Below are 25,251 nucleotides of genomic sequence, written 5' to 3' on the forward strand. Positions count from 1 at the left end.
TCAATTAATAGTATATATCGGTTGTATGATAATGTTTGTGGGGGGTGACTGTATTGAAGGTGGAGCTGTAGCCCACAATGAGCGTCCTGATGTAGGAGTCTTTATTTTCCAGGTGGGGGAGGGAATAGTGGAGAAAAGCAATGAAAGCATCTGAAGTCGACCTGTTGAGCCAGTAGGCATACTGCAGGGGATCCAGGGTGTCCGGTATGTTGCTCTGAATGTGGGTCAGAACCACTCTCTCAAAACACTTCATGATGATTGGAGTGAGTGCTACTGGTCTGGAATCATTCATTCCCGGTCTGTGTGCCTCCTCTCTGTGGTGTGGCTGGAGGTCTTAAAGCAGGTGTAAAAGGTATTGAGGTCATCTGGCAGGCTGTCTGTGGAGCAGATGGTGGTCCTGTAGTCTGTGATATGCTGCAGGCCTTTTCACATCCGGCCGCAGTCAGCAGCGGAATGGAAGCCGTCCAGGTTCTCTCTGCGCTGCCTGATGGCTTTTTTCGTTCAATACTGCGCAGCTTTGTACTCAAGAGCGGAGATGTCTGACAACTGTTTTTTTTTTTCTTTCTTTTTTCATTCCTTTTTATGTCAACAGGGCTGATAACAGCAGTGTCTCTGTTTTCTTATTTGGTTTCTCCAGCCTGACAGAGCTTCAACTTATTTACAAAACTAAAACACTATTATGTCTAACATAATAATCATCAGAATGTTAGGGAGCTGAGAGAAATAGCCCAAATAAAGCAGATGTTAAACAGAATCAGACAACTTAAGTCCCAAATAGGGTTCTTGCAGGAGAGACATTTAAGAGCAAGAGAAATTGATAGATTACAAAAAAAGATGTCCAGGTCAGGTTTTGTGTGCTAGTAATCACGCCACTGGTGTGCTCATACTTAGACCTAAATCTTCACCATTTCAAGTTGCTAATGTCATTTGTGATCAATATGGAACATATAACATCCTTCAGGGTAACATATTAATGCATAAACTGGATCTGGTTTGCATCCATGGTCCAAATGATGACAATCCAACATTTCTTCAGAATCTCTTCCTCCCTCTGTCTACCCTGCAAGGTATGTACATAATCGGTGGTCACTTGCACTTTGGTGCCCACAAACGATCGCTCTACTAACCTCGACTCCTCTCATACACAGACAAGCATGATAGCATTGTCATAAGTAATAATGCAGCTGTATCATTACATTTATATGTAAATACACATATTCACAACTCTAAGAGATGGAGACTTCCCGTTAAGCTGCTGCAGGATGCAGAGTTTACCGAAGAATACATTAATAATTATTTTGAAATCATTCTTGATCAGACTGACACCTGTGTTAGATGGGAGGCATTCAAGGTGTATATACAAGGGGAGATTATTAGTTACATGAAATCCAAAGCCAAACAACAGTGTATGGAAATGGAAACAATTGAAAATCAAATAAAATTGTTGGCACGAGGATTGTATATCATGACCAGCAGAAAGCAAAGGAACTGTACATTATGAGAGCCAAATACAATAAGTTGTCGATAGAAAAGGTTGCAAAAAGTCAGACTGGGAATCAACAGCATTTTTACAAGACCTTGTATGCATCAGAATGTTTAGATGATCCATAGAGTCAAAATTCTCTCTGAGATCAAACCAAAAGATTGCTTTTCTGTCAGACCTATTAGTTCAATGGGATGTGACATTAACATACTTTGCATCTAACCTTCTCACCTTGTTGGTAATGATCAAAATGACTTTGTAAAAAATAGATATGGATTTCACAATATCTGGGGGGTTCTGAACATATTATATGGAAAACACAATTTAAGAGACACAGCTATGTTATCCTTTGACGAGCATCAAGCTTTTAGGATAGGACTCCGCCTTTTCCACCTTTCCCTCCTTGTCCCAATACACAATGAATGACATCCAGGATCATTTTCCTCTTTATGCACCTTTGGTCTGAACGTAGCTGGGGCTTCTTCTGATTGGCCCTTGTATCCAGGGCTCCGTCTGATGTAAATGTTGGCATGCTCAAGGTGCATGCATGGCACATGTAAACAAAATGACTTTTCTTATTCATCACGTGTCAGGCAGTCTTTTGCAATGTGTTTATCGCACATGTTCATATCGCGATGACGATAAAAAATTCGATTTACCGGGCAGCCCTACTCTCTATATTGGGAATATACTGAAGACTTTGTTGTGACTCATCAACAGCTGCTGCTTATCGACTTTGGACTTTTTCAAGCAGGATAATTGCGTACACCCTCTATTGGAATGTGGACAAAGGGAACTGATGGCCTGGTTAGCTTTGGAGAGACTAATGTATTCTGTAATAAAGAAAAGAAAAGAGCTTTGCACACTTATGGGTCCCTTACACAGACTTTTGGAAACTCATGCTGGGAATTTACTTGAATTCCTTTTTTTTCAGACTCTGAACTGGGCCCTGGACAAAATTCTAACCCTGATGAATAGCCTAGGCAATACAACTAGAGTTATCTTTCATTTGGATTTACCTTCACCGGAGATCTGACCACACCCACACCGTTCTGATGGTGTGTGGAGAAAAGCTATCCAACCATGCCATGTTCCAAGGCAAGCTTAAAACTCATCTCCCAACAAAACATCTGTCACTTCAAAATGAGAACACAGATTATTTTGTATGCCCGTGTAAACACACTGAGAAACAGATAACTTCAATGAGAAAACACAAAGGTGTCTGACAAAGCTCTCAAAGCTAGCTATACTCTGTAAAACACTTCATACTGGTTTAACTGGCTGTCTTGCAAATGCGAGTTAACTCAACTTGACATTTCAGTGATTTTTTTCAGCAGCGGGGCCAGGCTCTCCGGGGAGCTGTGGCGGCGTAAACAAATGACACTTGACTGCAGATTTTACTTTTATGCCCAGCATAATCCCCCTTTTTATTGAATGGCTGTCATGGAAAATGGCTTTTTAAAGGCTGAATAAAGTAAAAAAAAATAAAACAATAAATAATAATTTCTTGATGGGGCGGTAGAATCAGTGGCATTTATTTATTTAATTATGATTTTATTATATTATTATCATAATTGTTTTAATTTATCTATTATTTTATTGTTTATTTATGTAACAGACATAATAAAGTTGATTTAAGTAGAATGTTAAAGTTGTCTACACATTGTTTATCACATTATGAAGTTGGTAAACTTTTAATCACTTGTTGTTTCAACTTGATAGTGTGAGTTAAAATAATTGATTATTTTGCATTATCAGTGTGAGAAAACTTTACCTCGTAACTCATTTCCTAGTTGTGCAAACACACATAAGTTATCTTGACTAATAATTGCAAGTTTCCATGTTATCTCAAACATTTATTTAACAGTATGAACAAGCTTAAACATTGGTTTTGGTACATTTTAATGGGAAAGACACAGATAGACAAAGGGACAGACACAGAGACAGATAGAGGGACAGACACACAGACAGACGGATTGTACAGGGACAGAGAGACAGAGAGACAGGCAGACAGAAGTTGGAGAGGGACAGACGCAGAGAGGTGGGGTTGTAGAGGGACAGAGACACAAGGCAAGGTTGTATACAGACAAAGGTGGTGTGGGACTGTAAAATGAGGCAAATGTCAGACAATGATAACCAGTTCATAAAAATCTTGATATAACAAGAACTATGTTGCACATTGATGCATCTTAACATGCCCAAGCCAGAACAGTGTGACGACATCTCTTACATCATGCAGGATGACCATCTGCTCTACTACCACAGCCACGTCAAAGATTTCCAAAGGAAATGCATCATGCAGGGTGCCTTCGTGTTCTATCAACAGTCCAACTTGCATTCCCTTCATCATCACGTCAAGGGTTTCTCCGTGAGCCTGAAGACATACAATACACTTATTAACTTACATCTCCAAGTTTATTTAACATCACTGGCAATCTAATAAATAGACTGCAAATGTTCATTTTTTATGTAAATTACAGCCTCCAAATTACCATTAAAGGTCCCATATTATACTGTTTTTCATCAATTTCACACAGCTGTCCAAAAAATCTGTATTCGATATGCATTACCCCAAACCCATGCATGGTCCTGAATTTCAGCTGTCTAAAAGTCACTCTACAGACCTCTATTCAGAGCAGTTTGTTTCTGTGCCTGCACCTTTAAATGCTAATGAACTCTGTCTGTCAACCCTACTTGGAGAGCCTGCTAGTCACTCTCAGGGAGAGGATTCCCCTTGTGTTAGCAGTAGCATACGCTAATGATTACCGTGGATGTATCACTATGGCTCGCAGAGATTTTTTCGTTCAACCATACCAGTTTGACCCAGAATCGGACCCAGAAGGACAGGCTCCCGAAGAAGTACAGACTCTGTGGCTGCAGCAGGACGTTTCAGAATGGTTAGTGTGCCTGAATAATGTTAGTATGTTAGTATGTTCGTATGTGTTGTTACATTTACTGCCATGTAGCTAATGGCTAACAGCTAAAGAAAGTTGTGTTTGTCTCCAACACAGTCTCCAAACTCTTGGACACTGTTCGCATCGTCTCTGTCTCCAGTCTGCACATTTCCAGACGTTTTACTCTGACAACCAAGGTCCATTGGAATATTATTAACATCAAACTCGCTTCAAACGCCATTGCATAGCGGACCAAAGCGCAACTAACTAGTTAGCAGATTTCCAGCTGACTTCACCATACTCGTGGGCAACTGTAAATACTATCAAACCGCAGCGACACTTAACGGTGGCTTGAGCGCACTTGCTGGGTCCGAATGGTTGGGACTGATCCTTTTACAAGGGTCAGTGACAAGGCAAAGCCAGCTTTGTACTGATCTCCGTTACTGAAGCAGTCCGATGTGAAGTGGTTAGCACACACATACAAGCTAACACAAACCGCAGCCGGCATGTTGTCATTAAAATATGAAACGCAACCACTGTCTCTTCTATTGTTCTGTAGCTGGAACAGAATATAGGCACTTATGTTGATTTTCACAACCAACAACAGAGCTATTTGCGTGTCCAACTTTGAGCGACGACATTTTGAAACACTGCGGTCTCACCGCTGGACACACCAAACTTCACCTCGGGGATGAACGCCCCCCTCTCGGACATCTTCTATCACCGCGCAGAGGAGGTAGGCCTATGTACATGACTCCTTTCGTTATGTTACAAAAGGAGCTGAATCTGAACAGCCTGTAGGAGCCCCGTTTTACCAATGGGTGGGCTGCAGAGACCATGCAGGAATCGCTTGTTTTCCTCATTCTGGGAGTTGGCAGGCTCAGGGAGAAAACGTGTTTTTCATAATATGGGACCTTTAAAGTAAATAAAGCCCTCTGTTATATAGAATCAGTAAAACTCAGTATTTAATATGTTCAGTGTTTTGCTGTAGAGTAGGCGTGTGTGTGAGTGAGGGGACTGGTTGTGGTATGGTGTTGTGGAACATATACTGTATACATCAATCAATCAATTTCCGTAAAGAGGAGTGTGGCTTTCGATATGGCAACACCTCTAATGAATACTACCTTATTCACATTTCAACTTAAACAAGTGAGTGTAGTCTGAAATGTGTAAATAAATTGTCTTACATCACACATCCTGATTATGTTGGAGGACCCCTCCAAAGGATGTCAGGGCAGCTGATCTTCTGTTTTGGTTTGTGTCCTACGTAAAACAAAAACAGGCAAGAGAAGGTGACTGCAATAACCAAACATAATCATCATTTTAGTACACATTTTTGTTTTTTTCCATGTTCTTTCAAATGTTTTTAAGCTCAGCTTGGGTTTAAAATGTGTTCAAACAATCTTCATCAATACAGACAAGGCCTGAAGACATCAGATGATGCCCATGGTGTTGTTTATAATGCTGTATTATTCTCCCTTGCCCTTTAGTGGAGAATACACAAAACTTACATTTCCAGTTCATGAAGTGGACATGCTTTCTGATGTCTGTAAACAGAAAAAACAAAAATGAATTTCAAATTGTGCTTAACTACAATGTGACAATGTGTTGTCACTTGAACAATGTGACAACTCATGTTTTTGCTATTAATTGTAGAAACCGTAGACTATGAAATATAATTGTATTACACTATGAACTGGAATAAGCAAATATCACATCAATATAATATAAATAAACTGAACCAAAAACTAGTCGCAAAAATCAGGAAAGTTTTAGATTAAGTTACAGTTTAATTGTAATAATATCTGCTGCCAGATATTATCCTTTCAATTTCCTAAACATTAAATACATTGTTGCTAACACTACTGAAACAAGAAAGGAAGAGCTGATTGTTTCAGCCTCTAAGTAACAATATTCCAAATGTTTTAGCTAACTAAGTTCAAATAACTTTACCTAATACTGACGTTCATTTTCTTAAATTCTTCATTTTGAAAGCTCTGTCTGTATAATGCAGTTGGACTGCGAGTAGACTGTGATTCTTTTCTTGACCTTTATCGACAACTCAGCCTTTTGCCAAGACTCAAAATCACCGTATTTACCAAATATAGTAAAGTTAATGTAAAACTCATCCATACTAGTCGCATAGGAGTAGTGTTTTCCCATTATGAAGTAGACTTCAGATCAGCTGACATTCCTTAGCGACTGAAAACACTGGGCTGATAAGTGGCCGGAAAACATATAGAGCAAAGATTTTAGTGCCTGGAGTGATACGAAATACGTGAATCAGAGGGAAAAAGGCCACTTTCCTTGACAACAGTCAAATATGCTTAGCAATGGTCAGTTGACCGCTGAACGCTGAAGAGAAGAGCTGCTCGGTGTGAGGAGGTCAGCCTCTTCCTCACGCACACACACAAGAAGACGAGCCCAACTCTCTGCTCTAAATGTTTAGTCCCCCCCGCCTAAAACAAGCTCCGCACTATCGCAAGCTAGCAAAATAGCGTTAACGTCTGCCATTCAATTTACCGTTAAGGTTAAATATAACGTTAACACATGAAGAGCAAGCAGAGTAGCACTAACGTTAACTTAGCTAACTTCGGTGGGGAGGGGGAGAGGAGGGACACGACACAAACTAGTTTAACCGTGCATGAAATAAAAAAATGAATATTCGAGTCACATTTTAAACTGACCAATTTGTTATACATTTATTAATTCAGCTTTTTAACAAAGGCAGTACTGGTGAAGTTTATCTGCCACAAGTATTCGAACAATGTCAGGTTCATAGTTTGTAGGGAAGTGGCAGCCTAACATCAAGACCAAAGCTCAAGACTTAAGACCAAACTAAAACCAAAGTGACAAACATAGTTGACATTAGTACAGTAAAGACCAAATGAAATTTAAACTTACCAGTTTGTGCTGTTTCTCCGACAAAGAAAAGAAATTCAGTGTTCTTCTACTAACGTTTCTCCTCGCAATCACATCACTAATGCCAGATCCCTCCGCCTCATCCGCTCCCAGCTTCCTCGGCCGTTGTGCGGTACACTCCCTCTGCCTGGAGCGCTAACTTAGTCCTTTCTTCTTTACTAGCACGTGTCTATTTTTTAGTTGGAATTCGAATCTATCACTTATCTGTGGTTTATAATTTGTCCATGGTTCAAAATAAATAAGAGTGTTTCTCTCAAACCCAAAAGTTGTGACAACATTTTTCCCTCCTTTTTCCTCTCTCTCATCCCGCCACCCGCCATTATAAAATGTTTTTTTTTTCAACCTATAACTTGAAAACCCAAGTTCAATCAACATACACAGGCAAAACAGAACAGGAACAGGAACAGGCAAAAGTCAATACAACAAATAACTGTAAATTTAATTTCTGAAAACTTGAGTTTTAAATGAGTTGAAAATCCAAAAGTTATTAGAGCTCATTGAGTTAAAGAGTAAAAGTGAGTGGACATAACTAAACAGGGGTGAAATGTTTTACAGTGTACTTAATGGCTGAATGCTTAGTCAAATCAAAAAAGCCACACACTCAGTGCATTTACATGACACTCAAGAAAACCGAATTACTGGGTTAGTCCGACTATGATCGGATTTTTAAGATGCATGTATACACCTTTGTCTGACTAAAATCGGATTATTCGATTGATAGTCGCATTACTCCTGCATGTATACGCTCCATCCAACTGGATTGGATTTTTGCGCTCTGCGCAGGCTCAAGATTTTTTTCCCAGGGCCGTGAGCCAAAAGTAGAAGGATGGCGGCGGTGTCTTTCTTCTGAAATAACCGAAAGCAAGAGCACCATTGTGCATCTAGTTTGTGTAATTATCATGTACACCATATACAAAATGTACAAAGATGTAGCCTCTCCTTCATACGGCATCTTTCTCGAATGCCGAGTCAGCTGGTGACGTAAAGAGGTCAGCCAGAGGTCGCTCTATTACAGCTAGTTGAAATGGGTACAGCGCCACCTAGCATAACGGTAGCGTACATGCTTCGACCAGTAATTCAGTTTTCTCACCGGCATGTATACTCGGAAAATTGCAGTAGTCAAATTGAGTAGCATAGTCGAACTATGGCTGTAATCTGACTAAGCTGTGCGTGTAAACCCACTGACTGTGGCAGAGGCATTTATACTACCTGCCTACAAAGCCATTGTGAACAAGATGCTCAGCCCTGATCCTGTTAATGAAGTAGCTAAAGTCAGTCTCTCAGATAACAAGACTGCTAGATGTGTTGTTGACATGTCAGCATGACATCAAAGTCATTGTTTTGGAATTGTCATGGCAACTTGATCAGTCTACAGACGGTAGAGGACATGCTCAGCTCCTGGCCAATGTGGAAACCAGAGGAAACCAGAATATCTTGAACAAGGAGGACTTCAGTGGGAATACTGCACAAGTGTCTGTACTGATAGAGCAGCAGCCATGGTCGAGCGCACCAAAAGCTTCATTAGAAAAGTAACAGAGAGACACTCACATGTTATTGTTATGTACTGTTTTTTGCACTGTGAGGCGCTCGATTACAAGACTTTACCAGCAGACCTAGCTCCTGTGTTGGATGATGTTTTGCACATGGTAAAGATATTAAGACAAGACCTCTGAAAAGCCACATATTTGCACCTTTATGTGATGAAATGGGTGCGGAGCATAGCGCCTTTTTGCTCCATTCGGAGGTCTGAGAGTTGCATTGCTCAGCAAGTGCTGGCCCGTGTGTATGAGTGATTTTGACTAATGAGAGGTGCGATAATACGGAGCTGCTTGCAAGTGATGAGTGGTGTGCAAGGCTGTCATATTTGGCAGATATATTTAAGCATCTGAATGAGCTGAGCACACATATGCAAAGCCGAAATAAAAACCTGCTCACAAGCACAGACAGAATAAATGGATTCCATTCTAAGCGCACCTTTGGCAGTATCATCTGGAATGCCAAGGAGATGTCATCAACACTGCTGCACTGGGTGAGATATTAGGTATACATCTGAAAACTCTTGGGGAAATTTTCATTTTATTTGCCCTCAGCCTTCACTGATTGCCTTGACTGGGTTAGGGACCCATACAGCTCAGCAGCAGTTTTTGGTACTTGGTTTTGCAGGAGCAGGAGGAAGTAACTGGAACTGAGAGAGGGCCGTGGTTTAAAGCTAAGATTTGCCGATCTACCTTTGGACAGTTTTCGGTTAACTGCTGCCAAGGAGTTCCCCATTTAATAAACAAACATATTTGTTATTTGTATTTGTGGATAAAAAAATCACTGCTGTTAATTTTGTACCCTATCATATTTTATTTGTATTTCTATTCTATCTCTTACCTTTTTCAGTTTATTGTCTATTTTTGCCATTGGTTTTGTCTTTTGCAATATATATGTTAATATGTTAATAATAACAGAGCTATTTCGACACTGGTCCTTATTTCCATTTTCATTTCTATGTGAAAGCATGACTGCTATAAAAACAAAAAACAGAGAGAGACTGAGAGCTGTTGAGGAAGAGTTTCGTATGTGCCTTTCTTCAGGTCATGCCAGGATATCAGCTTTGTGTTCATATAAAGAGGCCCATTTTTCCACACTGAGTAAATAAAAACAAATTGAGAGACTGAATTGTCAATATATATATGCTGTATCAGGCTACAGTGTGTCATTTTGTAACATTTTTGGTTGGTGGTGTGCTGCGGGATATTTTTAATGGAAAAAATGTGCCATGGCTCAAAAAAGTTTGAAAAACACTAGTTTATCAACACCCGAAGGTGAGAAGGGTTCAGATGTTGTGAGCAAAGATTGTTGATTGTTTAAACTGGTAGACTTTTTCCTTTGGTGTTCCGCTTGTTCTTCTTCTTATCAACAATTTTCATATGATCAATTCCAATTATCGGTTCAATTATCCACTGATACTGTGAGATAAAACACGTTTCCCATTATTGGGCTAATATACATCGTTCATCCCCAGTGGGACTGTTTATTGGTCCAGTGCAGAGTGGTGCATTCTGGTTGTTGCAGGTTTTCTACGTTTTGAGTTAAAGAGAATACCACAACCTTTTTGCCTGTTTTCTCTGGTCATGTAGCAAAGGTCTTCCTACTGCAAAGACAGCCCAGGTTGATGCAAAGGCCACATTTCCAGTGCAGAAATACTCCTTTAAATGTTGTTAAATTACCTGGGTTTCTCAAACAAAGCTCTAATGTAGTCTGATCTTACCGTCGTTCCATAACACACAACAGTTTATACAACAGTCACTAGCTACTTGTGCAAACACAACCAGTGATCCATTCATGATCATAACTGTTAAAGACATCGCCCCTGTCCCTGCTTCAGTATTTTTCCCTAAGTCAGACTTTGAATGCTGGACTTGGTTTGGTATGATATAATAACATTTATTTGAGATGAAGACACCACTGAGCTAGCCCGTGATATAGTCCAGCTAAAACACCAGAGCTGATCATTTTAAATGGTGTATGTGTGATTGAAAACTGATCACACCAGTTCTGTGGCTGGTATATTGTGTTCCCATCACGACAATCCACTATAATAATCCTATAAGGACTGCAGTACTTCCTCCCGCTCCTCTATATGACACTCTCATCTCTGTCCTGCTGTCAGTCTGTCATATTCTCACGGCTGGAATGTCTCAGGACACGAGCTGCATGATGATAATAAAGCTAAAGAGATTGTCAATCGCATATTAGTAATAGCATATGAGGGAGGGAGGGAGGCTATTCGTCTTAAGGGTTACACAACAGTCCGCGGTGCCACACCAATGACATCAATCCTGAACAGTGTATGGAGCAGAACGGAAGCAGCAGCAGGCTGACTGTCAGCTGTGATCGCTGCTGTCTGAGAACGGGCCCGGTCATTCTTACCATGGCCTCCATCGACTCCCAGCTCTTGGTCTCGGATCCCGACAGGAGGAAATTTTTGGAATTTCCCCTAAAATTCACCTTCAGATTGATGTAGAACTCCATGGCGTCGCCTGTCTGCGCCTTAACGCATATTACACAGGACGGATATGGCGCGGTTTCCCCGACCAGCGGCGGTTATTTGGGTTAATCTCGCCACTTCGCTCCACTGTGACTTATCTGACGGGGATGAGGCGTATTTTGTGTTTACATCAGCGTCCTGGGTACGCCCACCCTGCACCATGTGTCCGGAACAACCACCGACACTTCCGTTGGTGCTGAAAAACAACAGCAGAGCGGCGCGGGGAGGAGAGGAGGGGAGAGGCGAGGAGGGAAGAAAGGGAGGAAGGGTTGGCCACTAGAGGTTGTCACAGCATCACCTCTGACCATTGCTGTGTTTCAGTTCAGGGTCTGCGTCCTTCGGTGGACCCGGCCTTTGCGGTCATCGAAGGCGAGTCCTTCGGAGAGACCTGCGAGGCCGCGTAAACCGTTGTTAAATGGGACGGTCTAGCCCTCGGGAGTATTTCCTGGCTGCGTCAACAGTTTTTTCCGTCCCTACCGATGCGTCACTATTTATGCAGCCCAGGTCCGCGAAAGTGACAAGAAGAGTACAGTTTGACTATCAAATATGTTTGGGCTACAGGAATTCCTGATTTCGTGTTTAATCCTTCTTGTGGAGGAAAAGGAAAAGCGTCTCTGGTTTATCTCCTTTTGAGAGAGGACCATGGAGAGGTAAACCTGTTATTGAACCCACAGTAATGTTATTAATATCATATTAACCAGCAAAAAGTTTGGGGTAATTTTAACATACCGATACATTATGTTAAGGCTAGACACATAAACTGCTGATCGCCACATGTGGTTTTATTTTAATTTTAAAGGAATTATTCCTGTCAGGGTTTCCAGGGAGTCTTAAAAAGCCTTTAGGCCTTAATTTTAGGCTTTAAAAAGGCTTAAATACGTCCATACTTTGCATATAGGTCTTAAATTACATTTAGTTATGTCTTAAATATGTCCTTTTTTTGTTTGTTTGTTTGAAGGAAATGTGTTGCTGAGATTCACAGTTCACACACTTCTGTACACCTTTGTCACCAGTTCCCGGTCCAAGTTCATCCAGTTCTGCTCGACTCCTACCCTGCACTGCCTCTGCCACCTCGCAGTCAAGCGTCATTGAGTCCATCTTTGGCCCAGCTCCGACGCTGAAGTGAACTAAAATTTACAAACTGAAAAACTAAATTGAAATAAAAACAAATGAAAATTGTAAAACTATAATAGCCCTGACACACACTACTCACTCCATTCTTCATTGTTTGAGCTGCTCTATGAATGGCAATACATTTGGTCAAGTAATTCTGGGACCACACATTTCCTTACTTTTTCATACTTCATGTAGGTTTTAGGTTTAGTTCAAAAGGGCCTTAAAATGGTCTTAAAAAGTCTTAAATTTGACTTGTTCAAACCTGCAGAAACCCTGTCCTATTTAAAGTGTTTGGTGTATAGTTGTGTTTGTATTTTAGTTATTATTATTATTATTATTATTATTATTATTATTATTATTATTATTATTATTATTATTATTATTATTAATCATAATAATCATAATAATAAAAAAATATAATTCTTTCCTCTTTCTTAAAAAATTCTTAGTGTCATGACAGACTTCAATCGAGAACCAGAACTGCAAACCCAGTTGATGGACGATGTGGAAAGACAGTGGTGACTAGACCCCAAGCACCCTGAGTACTGACCCAGATGACGGCCTACTGACAACAAGGTCTTTACTGTGGCATCCCATCCAGCCCAGCAGCACTGCCAAGGACTCCTGTTCAGCCTATAACTGTCCATCATTTGGAACTGCTTTAATATTGTTTTTATAATTGTTTGAGTTCATTGTTGATAATAATCATATTACAGTTTTTTTTGATTGCATAAACACTAAAATCAAACGTCGTACACAATTATGAAAACCTTACACTCAAGGAGCAAAACTCCGGACCAGATTAGCACAACTATAAGCACAATGTCAGCATCACACTTTTTGCAAATGACTGCACACAGTAATTTGCAAAACACTAAACGCACTTGTGTACATTAGACACAGATGCATATCATGATGTCACTTCCTTGCAAATTCCAAAGCACTGACTTTCAAATGACCACACTCATTATCTAATTGGTTAAACACAACACTCAGGTTCACCAACACATGATTGCTTGATTGTAGACACACCAATCAGGTTCAAGCACTACAAAAAGCCTTCCACCACAATGGAACGAGTAAGACGAGGAGGAGTAAGAATGAGAGGAGGAATTCAAAGAGAAGGAGAAGGAGGTGAAGGCAGAGGCCATGCCAGGTGGAGGAAGAGGAAGAGGACGAGGCAGAGGAAGACCGGAAGCAGGAATACATGCCCTATGAAGGAGAGGACCAAATTTATCAAATGAAATTCGGGCAGCATTATTTGAACATGTGGTGAACCACGGACTGACGCTGAGGGAGGCTGGACTGAGAGTTCAGCCAAATCTTAGCAGATATATAGTGGCATCTGTGATCAGGACATTTCAACAAGAAAACAGGTAAAAACAAATCTTTCTACAAAAGTAATCAACTGCTTAGTATGTACCATATCAGCACTGTTCATACTGTTTCCTGTGAGATCCTATGTATTTCTTTCCACATAGGATTCAGGTTCGAGAGTGACAAGGAGGGAAGGGGCCTTTTTTCAGACAAGAACAAGAAAGAGCAATCACAAACATGGTTGTGGCCAATATGCAATAACTCTCGGAGAAATTCACGGCAGTTCTTCCCTCGTTGTCTTGCTAATGAAGATATCGCCTGTGATATCGACGAAATTCTCTGGCCTGATCCAGCTTGGCGAGATAATCCCTAATATTTTCCCTGCTGGATTTTCTTTTCTTTTTTTGTCAGTACCTAGTAAATAAATAATATTTTCATCACTCTTCAGCATTGGTCTTGTGTGTGTATTTGGTGAATTTTTAGTATTGTATATTTGCACTTTCTCTGTGTACTTCATTTACACTACTCAAATAACTGAGGAGTAGAATTGCTAAAAGGGTTTTAGGTTAAGCGCAGCAGTGTGTAACTGGTTCAGACAGAATCAAGTCATATGAAACGTGTGTGTTTTCATATGGTAACAAAATATCATTTTTATAAAGTAGTGTATAGTTTTTACAAGAGTTTTTCATTTTGCAAAGGATGTGAGGTGTTCTGCTAATTATGTGTATGGTTGTGCTAATTGTGTGTAGTGTTTTGAAAAACTGTAATGCTGTAAATTTATAAATAGTGTGGGCGGCTGTAGCTCACCAGGTAAAGCAGGATGACTAGTGATCGGAAGGTTGCTGGTTCAAATCCCGGCTCCGAGCTGTATGTCGAAGTGTCCTTGAGCGAGATACTGAACCCCACATTGCTCATCAGTGAGGGCCCTGCGATGAGCTGGTGACTTTTCCAGGGAGTACCCTGCCCTCGCCCTGAGACAAGGCTGGGATTGGCTCCAGCAGCAACACCCCGCAACCACATGGAAAGGAATAAGTGGTTACGGACAATGAGATGACATTTGTAAATACTTGTGAATGTTAAGACCTTAATAATAAGAAAAAATTCAATCCGTTGTTGTCGTCCCTGAAAAGTAGCCCTTGATGCCCTTTGCTAACACATGAAATTGCACTTAAGTTGTAAATACTAAATGGAATAGACAACGTGTAACAGTATAACAAAATTTTAATTCATGAATTATATAAAATGATCAACTATGAACAAAGAACTCATAAATTAACTAAATAACAACATAAATAATGTAACAATTGGCCAGCCTCTCGAGCAGAGAGGAGAGCCTCTCTCCTCCTCCATCCTCTCTCTATCCTCTCCTTTCTTCTGCCTCCCTCTGCACCCACATGTCCTCCTCCATCCTCCCACCTCCTCTTTCTCCTCAGCCCTAGCTAGCTCTCCTCCTCCTCAACATCGTCATCCTCCTCCTGGTCACTTGGCCCTGGTGTGTCCTCAAGGATTGTGGCAGTTAGGACAGGGAAGGCAGTGGAAGGCATCTGTTCTAATACCTCGTCCATGAGGACACACCAGAGCCCAGTAGCAGCGCTAAGCCTCCGACTGACCCCCTCTCCTCTCCCTGGATATTTGCAATCGTAAGGCAGTGGAAATCAATCATGTCAGCAATTTTCAGCAAAATATGTATTAATTTGCATGGGTAAAACAAACATAATTTAGTTTCCACATCATCGTTCAAACCTGCACCTACTTTGTACTTGTTCTTTGAATGGTCCCACTTGTTTTTGGCCTGCTGGGACTTGACCAGGCCCATTGTTTCCAGAATTGTTCTGAACACAGAGGGAAGCAAGAGAAAAGGTAAGCACAAGATCATATTACAGTTTTTTTCAAGTGCTTGAGCACGATTTTGAATATAGGTCCCGGTTTTTCAAAACACTACACACAATTAGCACAACCATACACACAATTAGCAGAACACCTCACATCCTTTGCAAAATGAACACTATTATAAAAACTATACACTACTTTATAAAAATGATATTTTGTTACCACATGAAAACACACACGTTTCATATGACTAAATTCTGGCTGAACCAGTTACACACTGCTGCACTTAACCTAAAACACTTTTAGCAATTCTACTCCTATTTGAGTAATGTAAGTGAAGTACACAGAGAAAGTGCAAATATACAATACTAAAAATTACCAAATACAACACAAGACCAATGCTGAAGAGTGATTTATTTATCTAAATCAGTCAAAATTTCAACAAAAGATGTCCATGCTACAACAGTACTGTGCATAACATCAAAAAAAAAAAAAAAAAAAAAAATACACACCCAATCAAAGACAACAACAACAAAAAAGATACTATAAAAAATATGGGGGGAACACAAAAAGAAAATCCAGCAGGGAAAATATTAGGGATTATCTCTTCGCCAAGCTAGATCAGGCCAGAGAATTTCGTCGTCATCACATCGATATCTTCATTACCAAGACAACGAGGGAAGAACCGCCATGAATTTCTCTGAGAGTTATTGCATCATTGGCCAGAACCATGTTTATGATTGCTCTTTCTTGTTCTTGTGTGAAAATAGGCCCCCTCCCTCCTTGTCGCTCTCGAACCTGAATCCTATGTGGAAAGAAATACATAGGATGTCAAAGGAACCAGTATGAACAGTGCTGATATGGTAAATACTAAGCAGTTGATTACTTTTGTAGAAAGATTTGTTTTTACCTGTTTTCTTGTCGAAATGTCCTGATCACAGATGCCACTATATATCTGCTAAGATTTGGCTGAACTCTCAGTCCAGCCTCCCTCAGCGTCAGTCCGTGGTTCACCACATGGTCAACTAATGTTGCCCGAATTTCATTTGATAAATTTGGTCCTCTCCTTCTTAGGGCATGTATTCCTGCTTCCAGTCTTCTTCTGCCTCTGCCTCTGCCTCTGCCTCTGCCTCTTCCTCTTCTCTACCTCCACCTCGGCCTTAACCTCTGGCATGGCCTCTGCCTTCACCTCCTTCTCCTTCTCTTTGAATTCCTCCTCTCATTCTTACTCTTCCTCATCTTACTCATTCCATTGTGGTAGAAGACAGGTGAACTCACCTGCTGCCTTTTTGTAGTGCTTGAACCTGATTTGTGTGTCTACAGTTATGCAATCATGTGTTGGTGCACCTGAGTGTTGTGTTTAACCAATTAGATAATGAGTGTGGTCATTTGAAAGTCAGTGCTTTGGAATTTGCAAGGAAGTGACATCATGATATGCATCTGTGTCTAATGTACACAAGTGTGTTTAGTGTTTTGCAGTTTACTGTGTGCAGTCATTTGCAAACAGTGTGAAGCTGACATTGTGCTTATAGTTGTGCTAATCTGGTCCGGGGTTTTGCTCCTTGAGTGTAAGGTTTTTATACAGGAATGAAAAGTTTTCCAAAAAGTCACATCAGGACTGACAAATGTTTGTTCTGACCTTGGACAGTGTGTAGTGGAAAAAATTCTCCTTGTGAGGCTGATAGTTGCCAAGTCTCCAAAGAATTTTAGACTTCAGCATATGAATCAAATTTCTTTAATAACTTGCAGTGTGGAAGGAAGGTTAGAACATCCCCTCCAGCTCTCCAAATGTTACAGACTTAAATACAAAACAGAGAGGAGATTAACTTTTACAACCTTTACAGCTATTTACAATTGTCATAAATCATCTCTTCCCAAAACAATGACTCTCTGAGATTTGGGTTGGCCATGCCTTCCCAGGCAAGTGACCCTTTGATATTTTATTAGGACAGTAAATGTCATCTTATCTACCTTAATGTAACCTCCCATGTAGGCTTTCTGATACCTCAAGCAAAAGGCATTCTCCCCTCCTCCTCTCACATCCTGATCCTGTTCTTTAAAGCACATTGATTACTGAATTGACAAACTATGTAATATCTCACAAGTGATGTTGCTCCCTTAAACACAACTAAACGTAAAAGATGTTTTGTGTTTTGTCAACAGACAAAATGGTTCTAATATAGCAAAAATATAATCATAAGGATTTTCATAAACTTAGCTCTATATTTAAATCAAACATTTAGCTAGACTTTACAGTTTAACAGTCTGGAAATAAAGCAGCGATCACAGCCTGATCTAAATCTGTTCATCTTGGTCCATTTATGTATATGAGGTAAAAATATCTAGTCCCAAAACACTGTTTGAAGCAAGAGAGGGGGCATACAATTAAAACAATATGAAAATGTGTTGTCCGTTAAGGTCAGTTTGATTATTCAGCTTATTCAGCCATGAAAACAGAGATTTTTTCTTTCATTTTATTTGTTAATTCATTTCTAAACTAAAAATTTAAAAATATATACTATGACAGTCTGCTGAATTTATTTCTGTGTATGTAAATTCAATTAATATTAAGTGACAATTACAACACTGTTATGAACACTATTAGAATATATATTTTTTAAAGTTCTACAAAGGGACTTTTATTTAAATCCAATTCAAAATTTGTACACAAGAGGCCACCTACAGGCTATGCACTATTTATTGTTTGGATCGAGAGGATAAAGAGCAAGATTTGTGTTTCAGTAATAGGTGGAATAAGACTTATGATGGTTCATTTCCATAAGTATCTTTGTTAATAATACAGTTCTGAAAATTCTAAATTCTGAAATATTCTAAAAATCTTCAGAATTGTAACAGCTGAGATACCCAGATCATTCATTTACTGTTTTTTTCCTATATCATTAAAAATGCATTACAAAATATACCACTCCATCAGTGTGAAGAGGTCAAACAAAAGCAATAACAAAAGGAGTAAAATTTTGGAAATCCGAAACGCAGATTTAGGAAATGTAATTATTTCTATCCTGCGAAATAATGTCTGTTTGAATTTTAAAGATGAGCTCGCCTCATCCAGTCACTGAGCAGCAGAGTTTGATTCTGTATTCACATTGGACCAGAAATTCGAAGTTCACTGCTTGCCAGTAGAGGTGCATTTCATCGTTCAATGTCAAGATTCAGTTACCGTCGGTCAGTTTGGTAGGAAGAATCGTTCATATCGTTCGTTTGTTTATCATTCGTTTGTTTGTTTGTTTGTTAGTTTGTTTGTTTGTTTGTTTGTTCAGCCGCATTTCAACGACAGTCCGGCAAAGTTTGTGACATTTTCATCCCGGTATGTTACGGTATGATAACTGTCTCTGGGAGAGAAACGTGCATCGGTTCGGCTGACAGTGCTCAGCTGCAGACACAGCAGAGAGGTGACGAGACGCGACTCATCATGACTGACAGGCATCAAGGCCACTCAGCATTACTTTACCGACCCGCATTTACAAAAGCAGGGGCCTATGGCAATTCTGGGCAGCTGTTTTTTGTTTTGTTTTGTTTTGGTTTTTTTGCAGCTGCATCGGTTGCACCGCCAATACTTAACGCCACTGCTTCGAGCTGATTCATTCGTGACCGACACATCACTAGTGGTCCGTCTACAGAGTACAACAGTTGGTCACACAATCACATCACCTGGCAGCACAGACCAGCCACACCCAAATAGAAACCTCTACTTCTAGATTTTGGTTCAAAGTAGCATGTGTTGTAGTAGTGCTTGTCTTCACAAGCACTGCTACAACATAACGTCATATTTTTTAATCAGAGGTGTGTGAAAATTGCTAGCGTTCTGGTAAAGACTAATAAAGTACAGTACAAAAACATTTATGTTGCTTATTTTGACTGATTGGAATGAACAACCTGAGTAATGCACCTGGCCAATAATCATGGTCATAAGTACATTTTTCATCTGTAACATACACTGCAAGTGTTAAATAAAAATAGTAAGCTTGTGGCATCAAGCTGTATCCGTAATACAGAATGATGCCAATGGTGAAGTGAGTTGACTTGCTGTATTTTCAGTATGGTTGTGGGAGAATATCCAATACGTGGAAGTGCAAGAACTGGGTTTTTGGAATGCTTGGAGTGAAAAGAAAACATCGAAGACCTACACTGAAGTTGGTGAAGAGGAGCTCCCGCAACCATCCCCTTCCACTGGTGGTGAAGCCTGTGCGCCCTGGGACAGTGATGAGTGACTTAGTGATGAGTGAAGGAGTGCTCTTACCAATTCACACTTCATCGTGAATCATTCAAGGTGGTTCGTTGATCCTGTTACTGGAGCTCACACTCAGCAGCTAGAGAGGGCATGGTTAAGATTACAAATAAATAACTTGGCAACTTCGGGGATACCGAACTGAGAAACTTTTAAATGACACTCTTGCAGTGTGCAGGTGGTCAAGTGGTTAGAGCGCATGCCATAAACACAGCTGACCCTGGTTCGATTCTGGACAGAGGTCCTTTGCTGCATGTCATATCCCTTCTCTCTCCCATGTTTCCTCTCTAATAAAGGTGTCAATGCCACAAAAAAAGAAAAAAAGACCATCTTACAGTTATAGTATGAACTTACTGGCTTGATGACAGACACAAGAAGGACATTCGGGTCATGTTTCCCTGATAAAACCCCTGAGAGCTCACTGGCTTCAGATATGAACAACGATGTTTCAAGATAGCCCCTATCTGTGCCTCTCAAATATTATCATTACATATGAGTCACAGAGCTTTGGAGCAATATTCACTTTAGAGGGAATTTTATCTCAGAAGGGAGATGTCACATTGTTAAATGTGATGTACTATAATAGCACTGAGTCAGTGTGCAAAATCTTTTGTGGTCAAGTTGAACTAACAAATGATTTAACAATATGAACATGGTATGATTAACTATTGAACAACTGTGTGCACTTTCTATGTATCTTGTGTCTTTGCTGAAAGATGTTATGTTATATGAAAATGTTATTTTTAGGCTTTGAATTATGAATTAAAGTTTGTAGATATTATGAATGAGTTGTTTTAAATGTTTTGTGAGGGTTAAGATAATACTGTATGATACATATCATATCTTATTTATCAACGCTAACGACGGACAAGGTCGTCACTTTATTTGAGGGGCCACGAACATGATAAAGTGAATTAATGCTTAGTCAATCATAATTCTTGGAATTGAATAGATCACAAATGCACTTGGTCAGTTTTTTGACCTGTTAATTTAACTGCAGACTGCAATTATGAAGACCACATCAATATCATTATTAACTCAGGAGGAATGATGATTGAAATACCTTAATTTTTGCGTTAATTAATGTATTGTTCCTGCATTAAGTTGTGTATGAGATACTATCATCATGAATTACTACATGAACGAATGCATGCTTTTTCCATGCATGGGAGGTAAAGAAGAAAAAAACAGCATTATACGTGAAGAGTAATATAACCTTGCTATAAAGTCTTAGATTGTTTTTGAGCCATGATTCTTTTCATTTTATGGCAATTTTTAAGTTTATACTATAATTTGTTCAAATTCAGACATTTTGAGTAGAATCTTAATTAAGTATTGAAAAATGTTTCACTTGTTCCATCATTCGTTTCAGTCAGAAGTCTTTTGTTCGGAAGATGAGATTTTCAGTGAGCTAGAAGCTTGTTTTTGGAGCTGTATTCCAGCCAAAAGTGCTTTCTCAGTTAAAGTTCAACTCCAAATGTTTGAATTTGACCTAACATAGTATTAAAACATGATTTCAGTTGTTCCATCATTCATGTCAGTCAGATGTCTCTTCTTGCCAAATCAGCTTTTCAGGGCGCTAGAAGCTTGTTTTTGCACTAATGATACAATAAGCTGTATTTGAGTGAAAAATGCTTTCTCAAGTGGAATTCTGCTACAAATGTCTCAACTTTAACTAATTATGGTACTAAAACATGGTTTCAGTTGTTCCATCATTCATTTCAGTAAGAAGTCTTGTCTTGCCAAAATGAACTTTTCAGGGTGCTAGAAGATTGTTTTTGGAATTTAGAGAAGATTAAGCTTTATTCCAGCAAAAAAATGCTTTCTCAGTCAAAATTCTACTCTAAATGTCTTGAGTTAAACTAATTACAGTATTGAAACATGGTTTCAGTTGTTCGATCATTCATTTCAGTCATAAGTCTTTTCTTGACAAAATGAGCTTGTTTTTGGCAAGTGGAGAAGATTAAGCTGTATTCCAGCTAAAAGTGCTTTCTCAGTTAAAATTCAACTCCAAATGTATGAATATGACCTAATCATAGTGTGGAAACATAGTTTCACTTGTTCAATCATTGATTTCAGTCAGATGTCTTTCTTGTCAAATCAAGCGATTTAGAGCGCTGGGAGTTTGTTTTAGGCAGTTAGAGCAGATTAAGCTGTATTCAAGCCAAAAATGCTTTTTCAGCTTAGATGTTGATCAAAATGTATGAATTTGACCTAAACATAGTGTGGAAACATGGTTTCACTTGTTTTATCATTCATTCCAGTCAGACGTCTTTTCTTGCCAAATCAAGCCATTTAGAGCGCTGGGAGCTTGTTTTAGGCAGTTAGAGAAGACGAAGCTGTATTCAAGCCAGAAATGCTTTCTCAGCTTAGATTTTGCTTAAAATGTATGAATTTGACCTAAACATAGTGTGGAAACATGGTTTCACTTGTTTCATCATTCATTTCAGTCAGACGTCTTTTCTTGCCAAATCAAGCGATTTAGAGTCCTAGGAGCTTGTTTTAAGGAGTTAGAGCAGATTCATCTCTATTCAAGCCAAAAATGCTTTCTCAGCTTAGATTTTGCTCAAAATGTATGAATTTGACCTAAACATAGTGTGGAAACATGGTTTCACTTGTTTCATCATTCATTTCAGTCAGACGTGTTGTCTTGCCAAATCAAGCGATTTAGAGCGCTGGGAGCTTGTTTTAGGGAGTTAGAGCAGATTCATCTGTATTCAAGCCAAAAATGCTTTCTCAGGTTAGATTTTGTTCAAAATGCATGAATTTGACCTAAACATAGTGTGGATACATGGTTTCACTTGTTTCAACATTGTTTTTATTAAGACGTGTTTTCTTGCCAAATCAAGCGATTTAGAGTGCTGGGAGCTTGTTTGACGGAGTTAGAGCAGATTCATCCATATTCAAGCCAAAAATGCTTTCTCAGCTTAGATTTTGCTCAAAATGTATGACCTTGACCTAAACATAGTGTGGATACATGGTATCACTTGTTTCAACATCGTTTTCATGAAGACGTGTTTTCTTGCCAAATCAAGCGATTTAGAGCGCTGGGAGCTTGTTTGACGGAGTTAGAGCAGATTCATCTGTATTCAAGCCAAAAATGCTTTCTCAGCTTAGAATTTGCTCAAAATGCATGGATTTGACCTAAACATAGTGTGGATACATGGTTTCACTTGTTTCAACATTGTTTTCATGAAGACGTGTTTTCTTGCCAAATCAAGCGATTTAGAGCGCTGGGAGCTTGTTTGACGGAGTTAGAGCAGATTCATGTGTATTCAAGCCAAAAATGCTTTCTCAGCTTAGATTTTGCTCAAAATGTATGAATTTGACCTGAACATAGTGTGGAAACATAATTTCACTTGTTTCATAATTCATTTCAGTCAGACGTCTTTTCTCGCCAAATCAAGCGATTTAGAGCGCTGGGAGCTTGTTTTAGCGAGTTCAAAAGTCAAAGTCAAAGTCAACTTTATTGTCAATTCTGCAGCATGTACAGGACAAGCAGAGAATCGAAATTTCGTTACTCTCAACCTCTAGTGACTTAACATATAGAAACGAATAAACATGTATAAATATATAGAAAAATAGAAAAATAAATAGACAACTGTACAATTTGACATTATAAATGACATAAATAGACAAGGCAAGTAACAGTAGTGCAAATGTAAACGTGAATGTAAACAGTAGTGCAAAAAGAGAGAATAGTTTTTTATATATATATATATATATATATATATAAAGAGAGCTTATTTATCTGGTGATGATAAAGTGATAAAGTGTCTGAAGGTCTGATTGTTGTTTTCCAGGGGCGGGGTGTGTGTGTGTGTGTGCACAGCAGGGGGGGGCATTCAGAGTCTGTGTGTGTGTGTGTGTGTGTGTGTGTGTGTGTGTGGATTGGGGGGAGGGGGGCAGCAGGTGGAGAGTCAGAGTCCAGGGAGGGTGTGTGTGTGGAAGGGGGGCAGAGCAGGGAGAGAGTTCAGCATCCTGACAGCCTGGTGGATAAAGCTGTCCCTCAGTCTGCTGGTCCTGGCCTGCAGGCTCCGCAGCCTCCTCCCTGATGGCAGCAGGGTGAAGAGACTGTGTGACGGGTGGGTGGGGTCTCTCGCAATGCAGAGAGCTTTGCGGGTGAGGCGAGAGGTGTAGAGGTCTTGGATGGAGGGGAGAGAGGCACCGATGATCCTCTCTGCTGCTTTCACGGTGCGCTGGAGGGTCCTTCTACAGGAGGCGGAGCAGGCGCCGTACCACACGGTGATGCCGCTGGTCAGCACACTCTCGATTGTTCCCCTGTAGAAGGTGCGCAGGATGGGGGCCGGGGCTCTCGCTTTCCTCAGTTTCCGGAGGAAGTAGAGGCGCTGGTTTGCCTTCTTGGCCAGTGATGTGGTGTTGGTGGTCCAGGAGAGGTCCTCAGTGACGTGCACACCCAGGAACTTGGTGCTGCTCACCCTCTCCACCGTAGCACCGTTGATGGTCAGGGGTGCATACTGGGGGCGTGTCCTCCTGAAGTCCACAACAATCTCCTTTGTCTTCTCCACGTTCAGGGAGAGATTGTTGTGGTCACACCACAGGGCCAGGCGGCTCACCTCGCTCCTGTAGGCCGTCTCGTCGTTGTTGCTGATGAGACTCGCCACAGTCGTGTCGTCAGCAAACTTGACGAGGAGGTTGGAGCTGTGCAACGGCGTGCAGTCGTGGGTCAGCAGGGTGAAAAGGAGGGGGCTCAGCACACATCCTTGGGGGGCCCCCGTGTTCAGTGTGGTGGTGCTGGATGTGTTCCTGCTGACCCGAACTGCCTGAGGTCTCCCAGTCAGGAAGTCCAGCAGCCAGTTGCAAAGTGAGGTGTTTATTCCCAGCTGGTCCAGTTTGGTGATGAGCTGTTGTGGGATGATTGTGTTGAATGCTGAACTGAAGTCTATGAACAGCATTCTAACGTAGGAGTCCTTCTTGTCCAGGTGGGTGAGGGCTGTGTGGAGGGTGGTGGAGATGGCGTCATCGGTCGAGCGGTTGGGCCGATACGCAAACTAGAAGGGATCCAGGGAGGGTGGGAGGACAGTCTTGATGTGTTTCAACACCAGCCGTTCGAAGCACTTCATGAGGATGGGAGTGAGTGCTACCGGACGGTAGTCGTTGAAACAGGAGGGCGATGACTTTTTCGGGACAGGGATGAGGGTGGTGGTTTTGAGGCACGTGGGGACAACAGCTTGGCTCAGCGAGATGTTGAAGATGTCTGTGAAGACATCCATGAGCTCTCCGGCACAGTCCCTCAGCACACGACCAGGGATGTTGTCAGGACCAGAAGCTTTGCGAGCGTTGATCCTGCTGAGTGTCCTTCTCACACTGTCCGGGGACAGCGTCAACACCTGATCGCCAGGAGGGGGTGGAGTTCTCTGTGCCGGTGTGTTGTTGAGTGCCT

General features: G+C 40.6%; 1 protein-coding gene and 2 long non-coding RNA genes across 4 annotated transcripts in view; 1 reads left to right on the plus strand and 2 right to left on the minus strand.

Annotated features, from left to right (window-relative positions):
• The window catches only part of nbr1b (NBR1 autophagy cargo receptor b), a 49,526-nt gene extending 38,058 nt beyond the window's left edge, over window positions 1-11,468 (minus strand). Inside the window, exon 1 of the mRNA XM_037090460.1 lies at window positions 11,218-11,468. Within this exon, the coding sequence (XP_036946355.1) occupies window positions 11,218-11,319 (102 nt within the window). The 5' untranslated portion in view covers window positions 11,320-11,468. The remainder of the gene's footprint in view (window positions 1-11,217) is intronic.
• On the minus strand, window positions 3,251-10,739 carry LOC119014983. Of its 2 annotated transcripts, XR_005073131.1 has the most exons (4): window positions 7,282-10,739; window positions 5,889-5,924; window positions 5,565-5,640; window positions 3,251-3,857 (listed from the first exon to the last, which is right to left on the minus strand). It is a non-coding gene; the product is annotated as an uncharacterized LOC119014983 (long non-coding RNA). The 2 variants fall into 2 exon arrangements; XR_005073130.1 differs by having other exon boundaries at window positions 5,889-10,736.
• Window positions 11,469-11,563: 95 nt separating the features above from the next.
• On the plus strand, window positions 11,564-14,215 carry LOC119014982. The gene is made up of 3 exons (XR_005073129.1): window positions 11,564-11,985; window positions 12,294-13,827; window positions 13,933-14,215. It is a non-coding gene; the product is annotated as an uncharacterized LOC119014982 (long non-coding RNA).
• The last annotated feature ends 11,036 nt before the right edge of the window (window positions 14,216-25,251 follow it).

This window comes from Acanthopagrus latus, chromosome 24 (genome assembly GCF_904848185.1).
Source record: "Acanthopagrus latus isolate v.2019 chromosome 24, fAcaLat1.1, whole genome shotgun sequence".
Lineage (NCBI taxonomy): Eukaryota > Metazoa > Chordata > Actinopteri > Spariformes > Sparidae > Acanthopagrus > Acanthopagrus latus.